General features: G+C 39.1%; 1 protein-coding gene across 1 annotated transcript in view; it reads right to left on the minus strand.

Moving 5' to 3' along the window:
- The window catches only part of LAMA2 (laminin subunit alpha 2), a gene marked incomplete at its 5' end in the record, with an annotated part of 387,284 nt that extends 372,681 nt beyond the window's left edge, over positions 1–14,603 (minus strand). The window contains one exon of the mRNA XM_080616795.1: positions 14,516–14,603. Within this exon, the coding sequence (XP_080472921.1) occupies positions 14,516–14,603 (88 nt within the window). The remainder of the gene's footprint in view (positions 1–14,515) is intronic.
- Between the last annotated feature and the right edge of the window lie 5,393 nt (positions 14,604–19,996).

Raw genomic sequence — 19,996 nt, forward strand, 5'->3', positions numbered from 1 at the left:
AACAGAGAGCATCCATTTATTACAGAGGTTGATTTTGGATGCAAGCTTGTTTTATCTGGCATATCAGCAATACTACAGGAAACCACTCTAAGATTAGAATGCATAAGGTTGAGAGATTCACAACATTATCAGATTTCCCATGTGGCATGCTGTTGCTCTGGGTTGCATATTAAGAATGGTAACAAAATCCAGATTCAAATCTAGGACATTAATTTCTAACCTTTATTTAAATTTATAACTCCCTGCTTAATGTTGTTCAAATACCAAGTTTGCAAGAGGTTGTTAGCAAAGACAAAAAACTATACTATGACCTGATTTAGAAGGCCACTAAACTTCTACTTGTTTTTCTAGGGTCTGACTCTGCAAACACAAAGCATTCCACTAATAGCAATTACTAGCTATTTTTCAAAGATCCCATACTGAACATGTGAGCATTAGTAGAATAAGAACATTGAAAGCATAGCAGTCTTAAGTAAAGGACAGTGTCTTTAACTACACAGCACTTTCTACAGGCAGCTTCACCATTGTCTCCACAACACTGAGGACTGTCTTCATACAGGTATCACAGTTTAAGAACAGATACTTGCCATGTTGCTATTTTTCTAGTCAACTGATACATGTGGGCAATCAATATGCATATTCACAAATACTATTATAACAGGATATATTTTGAATATACATACCTGTAAATGATGGCACGCATTGCTTAACAATATAACAGCCAGAAGAGTTTCCCAGAATATTGTGTTGGAATATTCTTATCTGGGAAGAAAACCTGACCCCAAGTCTCTCTTTGGGTCAGTATGATTCAAGCAGATCAATTACAGATTTTAAAGAAAACAAATAATCCCACATCAAACATTTCAAATAGTGGAACGCAACAACAGACCATTCAGTACCAGAGAGTACCTGCCTTCAGAAATGTGGCTATTTTCCAAAAGTACATTCTGGACAACAACTGTATTCCTTTGCAACATTAACTGTCACTTTTTCTGAGGAAGACAGAAGATGGCACACAAATGGATGCTCTTGTCAGACAACAACATATTTCCAAGAGAAAACTACTTCTGCTTCTACTGAAAAAATCCCGTTGAGCCTTTTCTACCAGACCAGGGACTGAACCATGAACAAATTAAGGTGTGTGCACCTCATCTTCTCCTTTCAGGTTTTGTATAAAGTAACTGTCAGATCCAAGGATAAGTTCTTCAGTGAGCAGAAGTAATGAACCTACTAAGTTGAATAATGTTAATAGAATAATAAAATTAATTCAGTTTTCCATTATACATCCACTATATCAAAAGCACAATGCACTTATTTAAATAGCAATGTACAAGCTTCACTTATTGTTCACTTATTGTTCACTTATTCCTGAACCCAGGACACTTATGAATGTGGAAAGAACAGCATAGCTCACCTTTCAAGTACACACCTGTTCTGCACAGATACAAGTAATTGCCATTTAGTGGAAGTTATGCAGAGAAATTCCATAGAGAAACTGGATGGATAAAGAATACTACTGGAATACAAAAGGCTTTTTACAGGGTGGGAAATATGACCTGTTTCTAGCCTAGAATGTTCTTAAAAATACTGTTACAAAAAGCAAAGTACATCAGAATAGTTACAATCTCCTTAACTGTTTCTCCTTAGATTAAAGCAGTCTACGTTGCCACAGCTATGGAAAGTCTAGCAGCCAATCTGTCTGCTTTAAACTACACGGTCTCTATCTCAAGCCTATATCCATAGTCAAATGTAAAAAATTCAGATTCACTCCCCAATACTGAAATTCCTAGATAATTAATTCAGTTGGAATTTTAACGTAGCTTAGTAACATGCAGTAATTCTAAATATATATGTCACATCTTTAGTAGAATGACATACATTGTGATGAAAGGCTTGATGCCTAAGTGGAGATCAGTGATAAGTGCTCTTCCTTAGGGCTCGGTATTGGAGCCATATTGGTGGTGTTTAACATCTTTGTCAGTGACACGGACAGTGGGATTGAGTGCACCCTCATGAAGTTTGCTGATGTCACCAAGCTGTGTGGTGTGGTCTACATGCTGGAGGGAAGGGGTAATATCTAGGAGGACCTGGGCCCACATGAGCCTCATGATGTTCAAGAAGGTCAAGTGCAAAGTGGGCAGGGGTTGCACCTGGGTCAGGGCAATCCCAAGCACACCTACAGGCTGAGCAGAGAATGGATTAAGAGCCGTCCTGAGTGGAAAGAGGGCTGTTGGTTGATGAGAAGCACAACACGACCCAGCAATGTGTGTGTACAGTCCAGAAAGCCAACTGTATGCTGGGCTGCATCAAAAGAGGCATGAGCAGGTCGAGGGAGGCGATTCTCCTCCTCTACTCCTTTCTTGTTAGACCCTTTCTCGAGTGCTCTGTTCAGCTTTGGGGCCCTCTGCACAGGAAAAACATGGACCTGTTGGAACAAGTCCAGAGGAGGGCTACAAAATGGCTGATAGGCTGAAGCACCGCCTATGAAGACAGGCTGAGAGAGCTGAGCTTGTTAAGCTTGGAGAAAAGAATGCTCCAGGGAGACCCTATAGCAGCTTCCAGTGCCTAAAGGGGGGGCTACAAGAAAGCTGGAGAGGTACTTTTGACGAGGGCATGTAGTGATAGGACAAGGTAGGGTGGTTTTAAACTGAAAGAGAGTGGACTTAGATATTAGGAAGAAATTCATTACTATGTGGGTGGCAAGACACTGGCACAGGTTGCCCAGAGAAGCTGTGGCTGCCCCATTCCTGGCAGTGTCCAAGGCCAGGTTGGATGGGACTTTGAGCAAACTGGTGTAGTAAGGTGTCCCTGCCCATGGCAGGGGTTTGGAACTAGATGATCTTTAAGATCCCTTCCAATCCATACCATTCTATGATCCTTTGAAACCAAAGTCCTCCATTGTATAGTATAGCACACTGGAGACAAAAAATTTAGCTAAGAATATGGACGCAGATTTTAGTGCTAGCAATAACTAGAGGTAAAAGTTAATCTGTTAAAATTTAAGAGTTTATTTTACAACTAATGTGCAAGGATATTCAGGAAGAAAATGGCTTCTATGTTTACCAATTTGGAACAATAAATTAAAAAAAATAGAAAATTATTCAAACAAAATACACTAATTTCTTTCATGGTAATTATATTTCCTAGTAGAAACTAAGGCTGAAAAGCATCATATCTTAAAATCCCTTTAGGTTCAGTAAGCCTAAATACACTGTTACACATTAAATCTACCTTAAAATCTAAAAAAATATGCCAGATATAGTAAGCTTTCCCTACTAAAAATTAATCTAAATTACTCTTAGAAGCCTCTAAAACCTTGAGCTAACTTCTTAAGACACTTTATCCAGTAAAGGCTTAATTCCTTGCTGAAGTTTCTTTGTACTGTTAAATATTACAGTAATTATTTCTACATAAAGAATTATAAACCTATTTGAAATTATCACTAGCCAAGTTTTTCATAAAACATACATACCCATAGTGCACATGTCAGAGTGATGAATGTTCATGAAATAGAAGAGTGGAATTCTAGAAGTACCATCTGATGACATGACAGTCAACATTTTGATCCTCACACATGTAAAGCAGCTGTTTCTTCATCCTAGCTGATACAGCGAAAACATCTCAGCTTGGACACAGAAAAGTTTAATTCCTAACAGAAGGGATTACTGTGGATCCATGTAAGTCATTTTAAAGACCTTCCCCTTGCATGCAACTGATTTCCACAATTATTTTATCTTAAAAGCTAATTGTTTTTGTTCACTGTTTAGGTACCACTAGAAAGTCAAGGGAGCTGATACAAAGATAGAAATAAACCTCATTTAAACAGAAAACAGCACTAAATGCTTTTTAATAGTTCTCTATAGTCACTCACTCCCTAGTTTTCAACAATAGCTAATGCATCTGTTTAACTATTCGTTCTGACACCTCTGGGACCCCCCGGGTTCCTCTTGCTCTTCCAGTCATTGTAAAAACAAAACACTTACACACACATGTTCAGCTGAACATTAAGACAGAACAAGATGTTATGTTCTGGGTTTTATGCTCCCTTTATAAGCACTGGGAATTAAATTCTTGTCATGAAGAAGGCAATAAGAATTTCACTGTAACTTCAAACAAACCTAACTTTCACTCTAATATGAGGGGGCTTCAAACAAATACGTATTTTACTCAGATATTTCAACTAACAGCTGTAAAGGAAAGCCAGATAGCAAATGAGAGAAAATTATTTCCTTGGACTCTCTGTGGAATTGGTTTAGCAGGGAATATACAAGTTCTGTTTCATTTCTAGAAAATAATTGTACAGGAACTGTCATACTGTAGACAGATGTTACATTTTTAAACTAATTCCAGCAGTGATTTAAAGGTCTGCTGTGCAGAATCTAATGGCTTTTTAACATAAAAGTCAATAATTACTCAAGTTTATGAAACAGATTGAGCAGAGTAATTTCATCTCATTCTAGATTGTCTTAATAATGTTGATTCACTTTGAAACTAAATGTTATATTGCAGAGGTACTTAGATCAATTAATGGATTAATTCATCAACAGATTTTCAGTTAATTGGAAATATTTATTTTCATACCATGCAGCCAAAATTCCCTCTAATTCCTAAAACAAGTCAGTTCTATGGGACAAGAAGAGTCAAAACCAGTGCCCTTCACACAGCAAGTTCAAAGTCATACCCGGGCAGTATAAAAGCTCCTACAGTCGCATTTGGCCCTGGGGATTTGCCAAGTAATCTTTAGGCATGCATTACTCAGCTGCTCAGCTTCTTTTAAACAAAACTGATAGCCCATGCAACAGTTAGTGGAAAAAAAACTGTTGTCAGAACAGCAACACATAAACTTAAGACTGCTATTAAGAGAGGAAGAGAGGTAGCAGTTAAAAGTCTATATTATGCATATTATAGTAGGGATTGTTTGCACTTTGCAACAACTTATATCCCAACTATTTACGCCTTACTTTTCCTAAACCATTCCCTATGCAGTGGAATTTTCTGTGCTGATTCCTCATGTTTCCAGGCATAAGTAGTCTTCTTATGAAAATATTTACAGAATATTTAAAGCTATGATGAAGAAAAAGTGAGACAATGAGAGATTCTTGTATGAGAAATGTGCAACCCATTTGTTTCACAAATGCACAGAAATGAGGTAGAAGACTAAAAGCACAATCTATTTGCGCTACAACAGATTTCACCATTTTGAAGCAGATTGCCTACAAATTATCCCATGTTCCACAGAGTTGGAGGGAGTCACATGAAAAGTGATGGTCTATAAATGATAGTCTGTAGACCTGGAATTCCTGAGGACTCTCAGCAGCTTACAGTTATGCATATATATTGGATTTTTAATAACCAAGACATAAGAAACTGGCTGCACCTTATTTAAGCAAATTTTCTCACATTAACTGAAGGAAAGAGGCTCTGCAGATCACTACTATTATTACAAGAAATTAGTGAATAGCTTCCAATATAACTAATGTTTATGTTTATAAATTCAATTTAAGACTAATTCTTCCATCCCAGCCAGGCATACACGTTGGCAAAACCTTTGTGAACTCTTCTATAAATGGAGTTCTTTCCTTTTTTCTCCATGATACCAGGGCCTTAAGATACTCAGGAGTATTCTGAAATGCTCTTCTGAAAACCCAGCAATACTGTAAGTCCTTATTGATATGTCTAACAAAAATTTTGGAAAGCTTATCCATATAATATACAGAAGATACCCTGGCTCTTGCAACCACATTAATATGTATCAATGTATTTACGAATTCTATTCTATCTCATGTCTACAACTGTGTTAAGTTCTAAAACTATAGTTACAAGTTCACATTGTGAGGCCTTTTTAACTATTAGCATCACATTTGCCAGTTTCCATTTCCCCTCTAATGAGGCTGTTCATACAACCTGTTCAACAGTCAGTTATATAATGCCATTATTTTATCAGCACTTTCACACCTAGTTCATTACATCCTTCCATAAATCTCAGATTCTCCATTTTGCTAGAGCTACTGAGCTGATACCATTCATCAGCCTTTACCAATCTGTATCTCAGCTGATTCCATGAAAACATTTTCATGCCAACAACAAATCCCAAACCCAGAGTTGCTAACTTAATAAACCACTGTTTCTATCCTTCTGTATCTGCTTTTTGCATCAAGTCCTGAGAGCATTACTTATCTGTGTCCTCCATAATGCTGAACAGAGTCAGAAATTACTCTGTTTCTTTCATTAGTTGGCTCATTACCAGTATTTTTCTCTTGAACTACTTTATACATGTGATCCAGCACCACATCACCTTCTGTATATATGGCACTCTACTTTAATCCTAAAGAATACAAAATCCTGGAATATATAACCAAGGCTTAATACCAGCAAAGGGTAATTCCTGAAGCAAAAAGCTTTGTTTATTAGCAGACATCTCACAGAATATCTATTTTAATTTTCATTCTGCAGAGAGATATAAATAACCTTCTTTCCCAGACTTTTTCCCCTCAAAAAGTAACTTATGTTTCCCAAGCAATGTTTTTACGACCAAAAAAAAATAAAAAAAATAAAAAACACACCACACAACAAATTTTGCATAGATAAGAAAAACATGGAAACACTGTGCAAAGAATTATAAGCACAGTTCTACTCTAGCCAAAGTAACACACTAAGCCAAGCACTGATCTCTCTCTTACTAGTGGCATACATGTGATTTTACTATTTTGAGTTATAATGTGGGACTTAAGATGAAACACAACAGGTGGAAGCAAGAAGCAGACCATTAAAACAAACACTTGCATAAGAACCTATCACCACCTCTAAATCACAGAAGTTTTATACAGATGTTTTGGGACAAATAGATATTTTAAGTAGGAGCAAAGTACTGCAGCCACAGATGTGTTAGTATCATGAAGACCCCCTACATTAGAGCACAGCTGCATCCCTTTAGGTATTATCATCTAAGTAGGACAGACAGAAGTGAAATAATGAGAGTAACAATATTGACCAAAGGATAAGGTGTATCTTCAATTAACAAATGATCCAGGGTAACAACTTAAGTTCCACTTTATTCTTCTGGGATAGTGTCTTGTTTCCCCAAGAACTGACTCAAGCTCTTGATGATGATCATGATTATTGTTGTTTTTCCCATCACTTTTCTACGCCACAAAAGTTCTTTCACCCATTGAACCATGAGCTTCAAAGTCAGTTTTAAATAACTCCTAACAATATGGCAAACAGGCTCAGTGCATTTTCCTCTCTAGTTAACAAGCTATGAAGTTGATATAAGCATTTATTAATTCTGCTGCCAAGTGACTGCCTTATTCTCCATGTCAAAGATGCAGCTGGGAGAGGAAACTGAAGCTGCATGCATAATCAACGATTATAGGGTATAGCACGTGAAAGCTTCCCACCTACTCTGAATCTAGAAAGTATTTGACATATTTACTATATAAGCATACCAAAAGTGACTGGGAGGAAGAAGCACACTTACACAGACCCTAAACCCACACAACACACAACCTTCATACAATGGAGCTAATTTAGAAGGCTGTGCACAGCTGTAGAAAAACACTGTGCTTAAGAGAAGAATTCAGTGTGCAAATTTCAAATATATTTTTCCATTAAATATGTAGGGGCTTTCCCCACGGTAAAGAAAACTTTTTTTGTACTTGCTCTTTTTTTAAAAAAAAAAAAGAACAATTAATAGAAAATGTTATCCAATTACATCAAAATCAAAAGCCAATGAGAAATGAACTCTGGCTTAGGCCAAGTACTGTGTATGGGAATTCTTATATTCACAATTGTATTTTTTCCCCAATTGTCACAAAAAGTGACTAAAAAGTTATCCACAGGGATGAAATGGTATCAAGAATTATTTTTTTTTTCAGGTAATATTACCAAATTCAGTATTGTCAACGATGGCTTAAGGTTAAACAGATGAAGTGTACTTCTAATGCTCTGCAAACATCTTTTTGTTGACACCACAAAAAATGCATGCATAATTCACACAACTAAATTAGATAGGCAACTGCATCACACTCCAATCAGCAATTTAGGATTTGCACAAACATACACATTCTATTTCTGGTGGTTTCAAATATCAAATTCAAAAGCCCTCTGTGTTATATTTTGTATGTTATTTTGCATTCTCTGAAAGATGTGGATTTCTTCTTGTTTCACAGATCTCTCTGGCTTTCAATTCCAGACTACTCATATTCCCTACTATTGCAGCAATTGCGGTTTAGAAAACACACAAAATAGTTATGACTGCACCTAGTATTTCATCACATATATTTAGAAACACAATAATATGTACAAATAATGCTATTTACTTTTTAACAGCAACAACTAAAACATCAGTGTGTTATCAGCATTATTCTAAGACTAAAGCCAAAACACAGCGCTGCACCAGTTACTAGGAAATACTACTACTACTATGAGCAACTGATTGTTGCTAAATCAGGACACTTCTCCCTGCCCCCTTTTCAGCAACAAAAGTACAGCAGTAGCTCTGCATTCTCAGTGTGGGATATACTCCAGGAAAGTTAATATATAATGCTTTTCCCTATAATAAAAATTACCAAGGTATTTCTGTGGAACACGACTATAGGCTGTTGAGCATCTAGCACAGAAGAACACATAGCTGTATTCAGCATCTTCCATCAAAACCTAGAGGTAGCCTGAGTGAAAGTAGCATCTAAAACTCACAGGGTTCATTGCTGAAGCTAGTGTATATGGAAAAAAAAACCAAATTAAATCCAAAAGCAACCCTCACCAGAATTGTGCAGAAAAACAGTGCTTCTGACTTTTTTTAAATTTTTCTTGTACCTCTAAGCTCCTGAGTGCCAGTCCCCAGCTTTGCTCCATTTTCCTACAGCAGTGGGGAAATATACAGTATGCTTAGAGTCATTTTCCTTTCTAAGTGACCTCAAAGACTGCCCCCACTCACTGGGGTTAGTGAAAAAGGACAAGATACAGTCATTTGCCATTAAAAAATTTGATATAGCTATAAATTTATTTTTGAATACTATTTTATTCACTTTTCAGATTTTTTTTTATTCCATCTTAACTTAAGTCAGTAGTAGATACACATGTCAGTTGGGACAGAATGAGGCGTTGTAATGGTATTTGGATAATCTACTCTGCAGCAACGTTCATTATTCTTCCTGAGGTTTCACAAGAGTTCCCTGGCATAATACTGCTACAGCTGCTTTACAGTCTAATGTTATTACAAGGTCTAATTCAAAGACAATGTCTGCAAGCAGAATCTGGCAGGGAGCATAGTCCTAAGAAAATCCTTGTGATGCTAAGGTGTAACTAACGGAAACTGAACTGCTAAAAAAAGTGAGGGTAGTAACAGCTATTTGTTTTGAGTTTTGCAAGAATCCTGAGAGATCTTTATTTCTCAGACCAAAAGTCAGACAAACTCAAGATAATTTTTTCTGGAAATCTTATCATTTCTTCTAATCTAAATAAATAAATTAATATATGGTGGAGGACGGGAACAAAGGTCTAGTCTCTACCTTATCTATGGTACAGAAGTTGTCGAAACTCATTGCCATTTTCTTCGGTACCTCTCTTATCTACATTTTCAGACTAAAGAGAACATCAAAACTGTGGAAAAGCAGGAATTAGGAATCAGCTATCAACTACAGTAGCTGGTACAAGAGGACAAAGAACATGTAGTCATCAGTAGGAGCCAGCTCTAGCTTTACTGGCAAATGCCAAGGAATTCCCTTTCCTGTTTCAAATACATGGATGGAGTAAACGTAAAGTTGAGCAAAAATAATGTATTTGTCTGTATTTTCCATCTATAAGCAAGATTTGGCCTGTATTATTAGCATGGCCTGAGTTGTTAGTGCGAGACATATGAGCTCTCAGATAGTCTAGACAGAGCTCTCACTCAGGAAAAAAAAAATCCAGTAATTATTTAAGAAAGAAGTTGGAAAAGGAGACAATCAGGCATGCATACTGGTTCACATTTGTATGTATTTATGTCCTATCATCATTCCTGACCTACAAATCCAAGCAATCCAGACTTGGGGGGGGGGGGGGGGGGGGGGAAGAGAGGGAAGGGGAGAGGGAAAAAAAAATAAAAGCAGCCAAAAAAACAAAGCAACTCAAACTGCACCAGGAATTCATGCTGCCTCTTATTCCAAAATACTGTCAGTCTAAGTAGTTGGATAAGAAATTAGAACATGTGTGGGTGGATTCCTTCCTCCAGCCTGAATTAATTAAAAATGATATTTTGTTGTATTATTTAAAGCAGATTTTTAGAACAGGTTAAAAAAACACTGCTCTGACTTTAGTCAAGCCTAATAAGAAAGACTCCTGTAAAAAAAACTGTAGGAGGAAAAATTAATTATAAAGGGTTTAAACATAAAGTGCATTTTGTGTTTTTATTTGTTGCTTGGACAAATGCATGCATTCTTGAACAAGACCTACCTCATTCAGTTTGGCTGTGGATATTACTAGTTAAAGCATGCACACAAGCAGCACACAAATTCATGTCTACAGTCAGTCTCAGCAATTCTGCTTATTTCCAGTACCTTAGGTTGGCCCTTAAGTAGTGTTTTCCTTTCTCAGATCCTAAACATGAAACATATATCAATACCCTCTGCTTTCATTTTCTCAACCACTTGTTAAACTGTAAGAAAATAATATGGACAACAACTTTGAAGTAAGAAGTTATGAGGGATCACATCATATTATTGAGTAGCATCTCCCAGAATTTTGGGGCTAGTTCACCTTAAGCAAACAAGGCTTGTTACCTGCTATAAAATCTTGACTTTATATTAAAAACCTCCTTTTTTTAACAAATATATACAGAATTTTACACACTGTAAGACACTTATGCCTGCCCTTCACAACTCTCCTTCATATTATCCTTCACATTTTTGAAGCTAGAGCTCTACAGATGTTGACTAACCAGACTGAATGGATTAGATAATGGCTAAATTCTACCTTTCCTCTCACAGAAGAGGAAGTGCTCTGGGGCTTTCTCCCAAAAAGCCATTGATATTCAGTGATTGTCCTAAAGATTTCTACAGTGTTTTCAAATTTAGCTGATACTACACAACAGCTTCAAAAAATTTATTTAGGTGAGAACAAGCTGATAAACAGAGAAAATACCTAAGCCTTATTCTCTCAGGAAAGTAGGTTGTAAATTTACAAACATTATTCTTTTCAGTACCAACTAAAACGTTATAAGCACCACTCCTCAAATAAAGTCAGCAGAATGTTTTGAATGGTTAAATGCCATAAACCATGATGGAAATGCTCTCTATATCAAGATTACAGCTGGAGATGGTCATTTTTGAAAACTGACCTTACTCCAAAAACGCCCCTAAAGAGAAATAGAAGACTTTACTTTTGCTTTACCAGATTACATTAACATCATTAACAGCATCAGGCTTTTTGTCTCCAGAAACAGAGAATTTAAGTTCATACAACATTCCTCAATCTTCATACATGAAATATCATAATTGTGCCCCATTATCCATCTCCCTTGACTTTTCAGAGTACAGTGTACATATGTACACACATATGTATGTGGGAAGGAATCTTATAACTCCTCATTTCCGTGAGATAATACATGAAAGAACAGTTTTGAACTAAAATCTGAAAACTCATTTAAAGAACCTACACAAATTTAAAAATACTGACCAACCTGCCACCAGTCCAACTGTCACCAGTCCTATTCTGCTAACACTAGGCTGACATTCACCCCGATCTCTCTTTAAAGTGAGAAATTTCACTTTGACTTTATAAGCATCCTATATACATCACCTCCTGGATTCAACTTACACTTCCGATTTGTGAGATGCTAAGAAGAACCTGCCCTTCATGAGTTATCTCCACTGATGCCGGCAGCTGTCACCACAGATCTGTTACTGTGCAGCATATGTTCCTCAGCCTTGCCCCTTCCATTTCACCTTTTACAGATACATAGCTTCAGTTCTCTCACATGATAGATATTTAGACCTCCTAACAAAAGGTTGAATTATTCAAGGCTAAAAACAAGGGGTTTAATAATTTCTAAACTACTATTGTTTTAGTTCTCTCAAATTCCACAGGAAAGAGAACAGAGCAGGGTTCAACATTCAAAAGGAACATTATAGAACACTTCAGTGAATTTACTTTAACCACAAGTTATGCATATCTTTAAGAAATACTGTTATAGAATGCACATGCCTTTCTGGTTCTGATTCTTCCATTTTATGAGAAATTCTACATGGCTATTTAGTGTTCAAACAACAGAAGAACAAAGAACAAACGTGTAGCTGAAGAAAAAAAAAAAAAAAAAAAAGGAGCTTAAAATTAACTCCAGGCTTCTGATGACTGTAAATCTTCTACCAACTTAAAAAAAAATAAATCTTTAAAAACACCACACACAAAAAACCACCAACACAGAATTACAGACTGTTCTCATCTTTGAGGTGCAAAATGTTCTCGAACTGTTCTGTTCTAAAAAACAACATGGGAATTCATTGTGATGCCTCAAATACTGTTTTTCCAAGCATTGCAGCTCTGTTACATAATCTCTTCCCAGACATCTGACTGGTGCTAACAATTAGAGAGCAATATTTACCAGCCTACGTTAGGGTTATTACCAAATAACTATTAAGTGGAAAAACACAAGTTGTAAGTCTAAAGGTATAAACCATGGGTCTAGTCACATTCTTGTCTGTTACATGCTAAAAATCCCCCAAGACTTCAGTGAAGTCAGGCTTCTCAAACTTTTTTCATTAGAGAGGAGTTCATTACTTCTTTGGCTGGGCAACACACTGATATCTACATAGTGCTAGCACCTCCTAGCAGCTGAAGAGATCTCAGAAATTAAATGGCTTAAAAATTTGGCAGGCCAGCACCTGAATTCAACTGTGAGGTTTAGAAGGTCCCATCATCACATTATTAACATCTAATTTAAAGTCGTATTGCTTCCCACTAAATTACGAGAACTTGGTTATAACATAACACCAATGATGCAGCAGATGAATGCTCAAGACACCCACTTGTCATTTAAAAGGAAAATTATGATCAGATCCCTTTACTGCAGAGGTTAAAAAAAACCAAGAAACTGCATAAAGAAAAGCACATTTTCAAAAACGGGCTCCACATGTGTGTGAGAGAGAATATTAAAAGAAATGCCAAATCAGGATTTTTCTAGCTGAAAAAATTAATTAGCTCGCAGAAGAAAAAAAAATGCAAGAGGAAAATGCATGATGTAAGAAGTCTTAAATGCTCTACTTTTAAAACATCCATCTTCAATGTTTACCAATAAGTCATCATCTAAACAGTCTAATTCTGCATGAGTTTTTATCTACACGGATACTTCAACTGTAGTTTATCCTCACGCAGCAAAATTAGTATTAAGGAGTGAGCTGCTTGAGACACCTTTTTCATGAAATGACAATGCATCATGTTCTTCAAAATCAAGCCTAAACCCTAAAAATTCCTAATCCAAAAGTGTTTAGCCTATAGTTTGACAACACGATCAAATAGAAGCTAGCTGCTATTCCAGTGGCTTTAATTAGTTTTATTTTAAAACACCCATGGTGTCTCCTTACTACATTCTTCTTAGCAAGGCTAAAAATTTAAAGAGCAGCAAATGCAGGCATCAGGAGTACTGTGAGTTGAAAGGGTTTCAAGCATTTCCTATGACAGCTAATAAAGTTTATTTCTCCCATATCCACACATCACCCTTTCTGATCCTTCCACATCATACTAACTGAAAAACCAAGCAAACAAACAAACCCCACGTAGTGTCAACACACCTAAAGACTGTACATTGTGTATGACATTGACCACTCGTGCAAGATACAATTAACTCTGTTCCTATTCCAGTTGGGGTTAGATTTTAACACGGAAAAAAAAAAAAAAAAAAAGCTTTGTTGCTGGATCAGTGCATCAAGTTGTTACCTTAAGTAACAACAGCCAAAGCTGCTCGCATTTGTTTCAGTACAGCCTACTACCTAGCTTCCTCTAACCACAGCGGTGCCAACAGACGGGCGCAGTACTGAGAGGGGCTGCCAACGTATCAGCCTGTAAAGATGATGTGACGTTTGCCCGGACCAGGACACGTCGTCCAGTCGTCCCTAAACCATAATCAAGTATGATCTGCTGCCCCGTGTTCAGTCACAATGCAGCTCATCTGCCATGCTCTGAACCGTGACTTTGTCTCTTCATAACAGCGATAGTTAAAGAGGGGAACGGGAGACAAGGGTACAAGGAGATAGGAGGGGAGGCATAGACCGGCTTCCCGTTAAGCACTCCGCAGGCAGCAGTGCCCGCGGTCGGCTCCCGGCGCCGCAGAAGCCCTCATCGGCCCGGCCCATGTACCGCCAGGACTCCCTCGCTCAGTCCCCTCTAGAGGCTGAGGGCTGCTTGTCATGCTCGGTCCCTGTCCCCCCCCAACCCTCCCGACACCACAAGAGCTCCCGAGCCGGTTGCGAGGTCGCCTCCCCCTTTACGTGCTCCGCAGCCCCGGCCAGGGCGAGTGAGGCACAGGCTCCCCGCTCCCCTCTACCTCTTTGCGGCGACGGCGGAGGCGGCGACTGGCCCCGGCTGCCGAGCGCCACCAGGAGCAAGAGGAGCGGCAAACTTTCCCATATCATGGCTGCAGGGCAGCCGAGCTGCGGCCTCGTCCCGTCCCGGGCCAGCCAGTGAGTGAGCCTCCGCCAGTCGGGAAAGCAGAGGAGACCCCGGTGTCCCGGACAGGGAGCAGGACACACCCCTACACCCCGCCCCGCAGATCTCCGCTCCGACAGGCCGCGTCTCCAAAGGCAGGAGAGGAACGAGAGGGGTCGGTGGTTCCACAGGGGAGCGAAACGAGGAGCTACGGCCGAGGGCAGGAGCGGACAAGGCTGCCGCGGGCTCTCCGCAGCGCTCACCGCGGTCTGGCGCCAAAGCCCGCATTTCGCCATTACGAAGCCCCACGCGAAGAGAGTGGCACGTGCCCGTTTTAACGGCCGCCCCCGCCTGCCACAGGTCCCTTACAGCGGTGGCTACCGAGGGAGGGAGCGGAACGGGGGACAGCGGAGCATCCCTGGAAACCTTCGAACGTTTTAGAAACATGGTTTCAAGATAGCTGAGAGGGGCTGAAATGCTTGTGCTGCGGACAAAAAGAAAGCTTTCTGGACAGGCGTTCAGAAACCTGGAACTGCAGACGAGACAAATAACGTTTTCCCTGCTGTGTCTGGGAGGAGTATGTCAGCGTTAGCCACCTGTGACGGGGGAAAAAAATCTGTATTTACTACATAAAGGAAAAAATCAGCATTGCATTAAAATAAAATGCTGATTAAAATCTATTTCATAGTTTTCCTAAAGGAAAAAAAGAATACTTTAAAAAAGTCAATAAAAAACGATTTTGGTAATGGAAGTGACCATTCAGGCTTCCAACCTGTATATAAGCATAATGGAAAAACTACATAACAGACTGTTGGGAAAAAAGCCAGACTGAATTTAGAGTGCATCTGCACAAAGGCGCAAACCCCGGATTGCACTGGAAGCCCCATTTTTGGCTTGCATGGTCACCCTTGCATCTTCAGTATGACCAGTCTTTGTATTTCACATAGAGATTAAGCAATTGTATGTATTTCCCCAACATAAGTACTTCAGCCAATTATATTTTCTGGCTGATGTCAGCATGGCACAAGCTTGAGTTTAATACGTTGACTATTCTAGCTCTCAAACCGCAGCATTATTTGTTGGTAAATTTGCCTGTTACTCCAAGCCCAAATTCAAACAATGTGGCGTTTCATGTAGAATAGACTTCTACACCCAACCACATAGCCAGCTTGTTTCTCTCACTATGATCTCACTCTGAGTAGACTCCTTCTTTCTCCTCACAGTGGCTGTGCATTTTTGAGGTTTCACCCCAAATGGCTTAGGATCTGCTGCTGGTATTCCTGTTACTGGATGCCCATTGCTTCTGCAGCCTTTTAGAAACTGCTCCCCCAGTGCTGGGTGGTAACAGTAATGCTCTTGTACAGCTCAGCCATTTGTAACTCGTAAGTCAATGGAAAACACTCCAGCCTTCTTGCAAAATATGATGGAGTGGCCTTCTGCGCTTCCTACTTTAAAACCAAAGTTCAAGGTTCATCAAGGTTCATCTTGATGGTCTTCATCTTGTCAACTGTTTGTTGTGGAAGAGAAGCATACATAGTCAGTGAGCTGTGAGGGACAGAAAGAGAGATTGTGTTTATGATTCTATTCACAGTTTTATCACTATTTAGTCCACAAGGTGTTTTATCACAAGCAGTAGCTTGTGTGAAATAGTAAGTTGTTAATTTCCACCAGGAGCTTATCCCTCTGCAGTTCCCTTCATGCAAAAATGTTGACTGCAAGGAACAGCACATATATGCAAGAGGAGTAAGCTAGTGAATTGTTAAGTACAACAAATAAAGTAAAACCACTTCACCCCAAATATATGCATGTAAAGTGGAGAATTTAGTGCCAGTTTTATAGTTAGGGATTTAGAATCATAAAATAGTTAGGGTTGGAAAGGACCTTAAGATCATCAAGTTCCAATCCCCCTGCCATGGGCAGGGACACCTCACACTTAACCATGTCACCTAAGGCTCTGTCCAACCTGGCCCTGAACACTGCCAGGGATGGAGCATTCACAACTTCCCTGGGCAACCCATTCCAGTGCCTCACCACCCTTACAGTAAAGGACTTCCTCCTTATATCCAATCTAAACTTCCCCTGTTTGAGTTTGAACCCATTACCCCTTGTCCTATCACTACAGTCCCTAATGAAGAGACCCTTCCCTGCATCCTTATAGGCCCCCTTCAGATACTGGAAAGCTGCTATGGGGTCTCCATGCAGCCTTCTCTTCTCCTGGCTGAACAGCCCCAACTTTCTCAGCCTGTCTCCATACGGGAGGTGCTCCAGTCCCCTGATCATCCTCGTGGCCATCCTGTGGACTTGTTCCAACAGTTCCATGTCCTTTTTACATTAAAGACGCAATTTGACTACACCAGTTTGATTCTTAAAACAAATTTATTTGTTGAATTAAGTCAAGATTAGTGGCAGCTGCTGTGTAAAAGCTGTACTAGCATGTGTGGCATGTTCCCCCAGCTGGAGAAGTTCTTTCTAGGTCTCTGAAAGTTGCAATGGCTACAGGTGAGTTTGAGGTAGTACTCCAGAAGCAGATTGTAGAAACTGAAAGTGAGACCTGAAGGTGGAATCCTCTGTTGCTTTGTGGAAAGGAGGTCTCATCAGATCTCGGATAGTAGGCTCAAAGATGGATTCATTTTTTACTGGGGCTGAAATGGGTAGTAATTTTGACTTTATGTTCAAAACTACCAATAACACTATCTCTTTGTACTACCCTTTCTTGCCTTTGTAGCTTCACAGGTTGCTGTTAGTCTCAAAAGCAAAAGCTACTACTTTTTTAATGTCTGTCCCTATATGTGTTCCTCTTTTTAGGTATCTGCCAAATATCTCCATGACTCGTGAATTATGCAGATCAACAAAGACTGATTTTAGAAGTCTCTACTTCCCCAAATACCAGTATTACAAGAATGTTAAACCAAACATGTTATTTACCTGACCTTTTATTTGAATTGTTTTTTCCTGCTGTTGAGCCTGCATGGTCTTTAATGTGAGATAGTGTTGTAAGAGCTCAGCCCAGTTTCAGTTCAGCTGCGCTGTTGTTATACCAGGTACCTGATCACCAGTCACAGCCAATACCAGCATCTCTATAACTGTAAACCAGAGCTATAAACTTTAATGGTTTGAGGACACAGAAAGACAAGATATGTCAGGATAGCCTACTAACATTAAATGATTTTTTCAGATCTGAAACACAGGAAGTAATTTCATACTATAAAATGCTGAGCTGAGTCAAGAAGCGGCAAAAGTCGGTTGCTCTGAAAGGGGAGGCAAGTTGGAAGATGAAGACAACACCAATGTAGGCCTGATCTCACAGTACACAAGTCTTGAACTTATAATACATGCATGCAAAAAGAGCAGATCTGGTGTTAATAACCAAGGATGACCAAGAGTCCAGATCTCCGGACAGATTCATAGTGAAAAGACAAGACCTGAGGTCAAGTCAGGAAGTCTGTAAATCAGGGTCAGGATCAGTGAGGTGCAAAGCAAGGCCAGGCAGCATAATGCAGAAGGAAACCAAGGGCAAGGGCTTAAAGTTCATTGCAGCACCCATCAACAAGGTTTCTCCAAACTCTTCCTCCAATTTTAAATGTGCCACCACTACCTGACATGAAGTTACATGGCTGTGCCAGGTCAGAGGTGGCCTTGAGTACAGGCAGCCAAGCCCATAGGAATGGGGAGAAGAGACTGCAGAGACTGTAGTTGTGCTGCTGGCCATTACCAGCTGGACAAAATGGAGACAGATATGAAGCTTTTTAGCTATAGCACTATCTAAGGAGGCAATAATGACAGCCTGTACTGAGGTGAGAACTGCTGGACTGAAAGAAAGAAGTAAATAGAATCAGGTAAGGACTCATCATGAGGGAACCAAGATCACTTAATATTTTCATTACCTTTGCGTAAAAGTGAGAAGGGTTTTTGATGACTTTTGTTCATGAAATAAGATGGGGAAGAGCAATGTGTACATTATAAAATTTGCATTTATGCATACGTATATACATTGTGAATTTATTCAATTTTTATTCTCAATAACTGAAGTAGAGAAAATTAGAAGATCCTAAATACAAGAGATATTAGAAAGAAGATCCTAAATACTAAAAGATCCAGGGTCATGCACACAAGGACTAACAAAATCAGTTTCTTATGATAATTAACAATAAGCATTTAGCCCAAAACTCCTGGGTGGAAGACGATGAGTCAGAAAGCATTTTTGAGTCACAGTAGTGATGCAGTTAAGAAGTAAGCAAGTAGTGCCTATGATACATAAGGCCTAGGATGAGATAAAATACTTCCAGTGAAGATAGGAAAGTTAAAACTGGTTTACTGTTGCATCCCACTTACGATATCATACAGAATTACCATCACACATGTTCAAGAAGAATTAATTTGGACTTAGAGCAGAGGTCTCTGCGGAATGAACAGCTTGTCTGAGACACATAGATTAGAAGGGTTTGATTTGTTTAACCCAGGAAAATAAGATGTGAGACAATTCTAGGCATATCAGAGATGTTAGCGGATGGAATTGACACAGAAGGAAACTAGCACAAGCAATATATAAATCCGTATAGGCTGGAAAACTGGAAGATTATTTCTAATCATTAGGTGTGGAAACAGGCTTCTGTTGAGAGAGCAGAGGGAGAAAAACTAATTGATTTAAAAGTAGAGTTTGGCAGATTTTTGAAAGTAGTTCCATGACAAACTTGCCTGCAAAAGGCAGGAGGAAGGGATTTGATGACCTCTGCAACCCTGTGCTATGTTCTTAAGAGGACTGTAATCAAAGGATAAAGCAAATAAACATGAAAAAGAGGTTTAAAGGATAGAGAGAAAAATCAAATACAGTACTTAAGATGAGTTGAAATGTGTGAATCACAACAATCAAAGAATTAACCATTTTTAGGTCAAGGTGAGACATCATCTGTGATTTGGACCCAAGTCAGGAGGAAAAAGAGATGGCCAGGGTTGTGTTCATCCAAAGCAACTATTAAGGAAGGATCTGGGCAGGTATTAGGGAAGGGGCAGGCAAAAGACAAGATAAAGACAAGGGATAAAGAAATGAGATACATGAGTAGGAATCAATATCAAAGCAAGGAATAGAACTCAAGATCAAAGTAACAAAAGAGATATGAAGAAAAGTAAGAATCTAGCACTGATAGAAAGCCATTCTTGTGAGATCATCTGTTGCTGAGGTAACTGAGTATTCTCAGTTTAAAGGCTGATGCCTTATGCTAGCAGATGCAGGTAGCTGCAGGTCAGGAAGTAATTCTGTAAAATTAAAGGGGGAAAGAAAGGAAAAATAATTGAAAGAACAGTGGGAGAATAGGATAGACCTGGACCTAGATAATAAAGAGAGGGTAAATATGATAATTTGACAGGAAAGGCTGTGAAGAGA

Source organism: Psittacula echo, assembly GCF_963264785.1.
Source record: "Psittacula echo genome assembly, chromosome: 4".
In the NCBI taxonomy this organism is placed as follows: Eukaryota; Metazoa; Chordata; class Aves; order Psittaciformes; family Psittacidae; genus Psittacula; species Psittacula echo.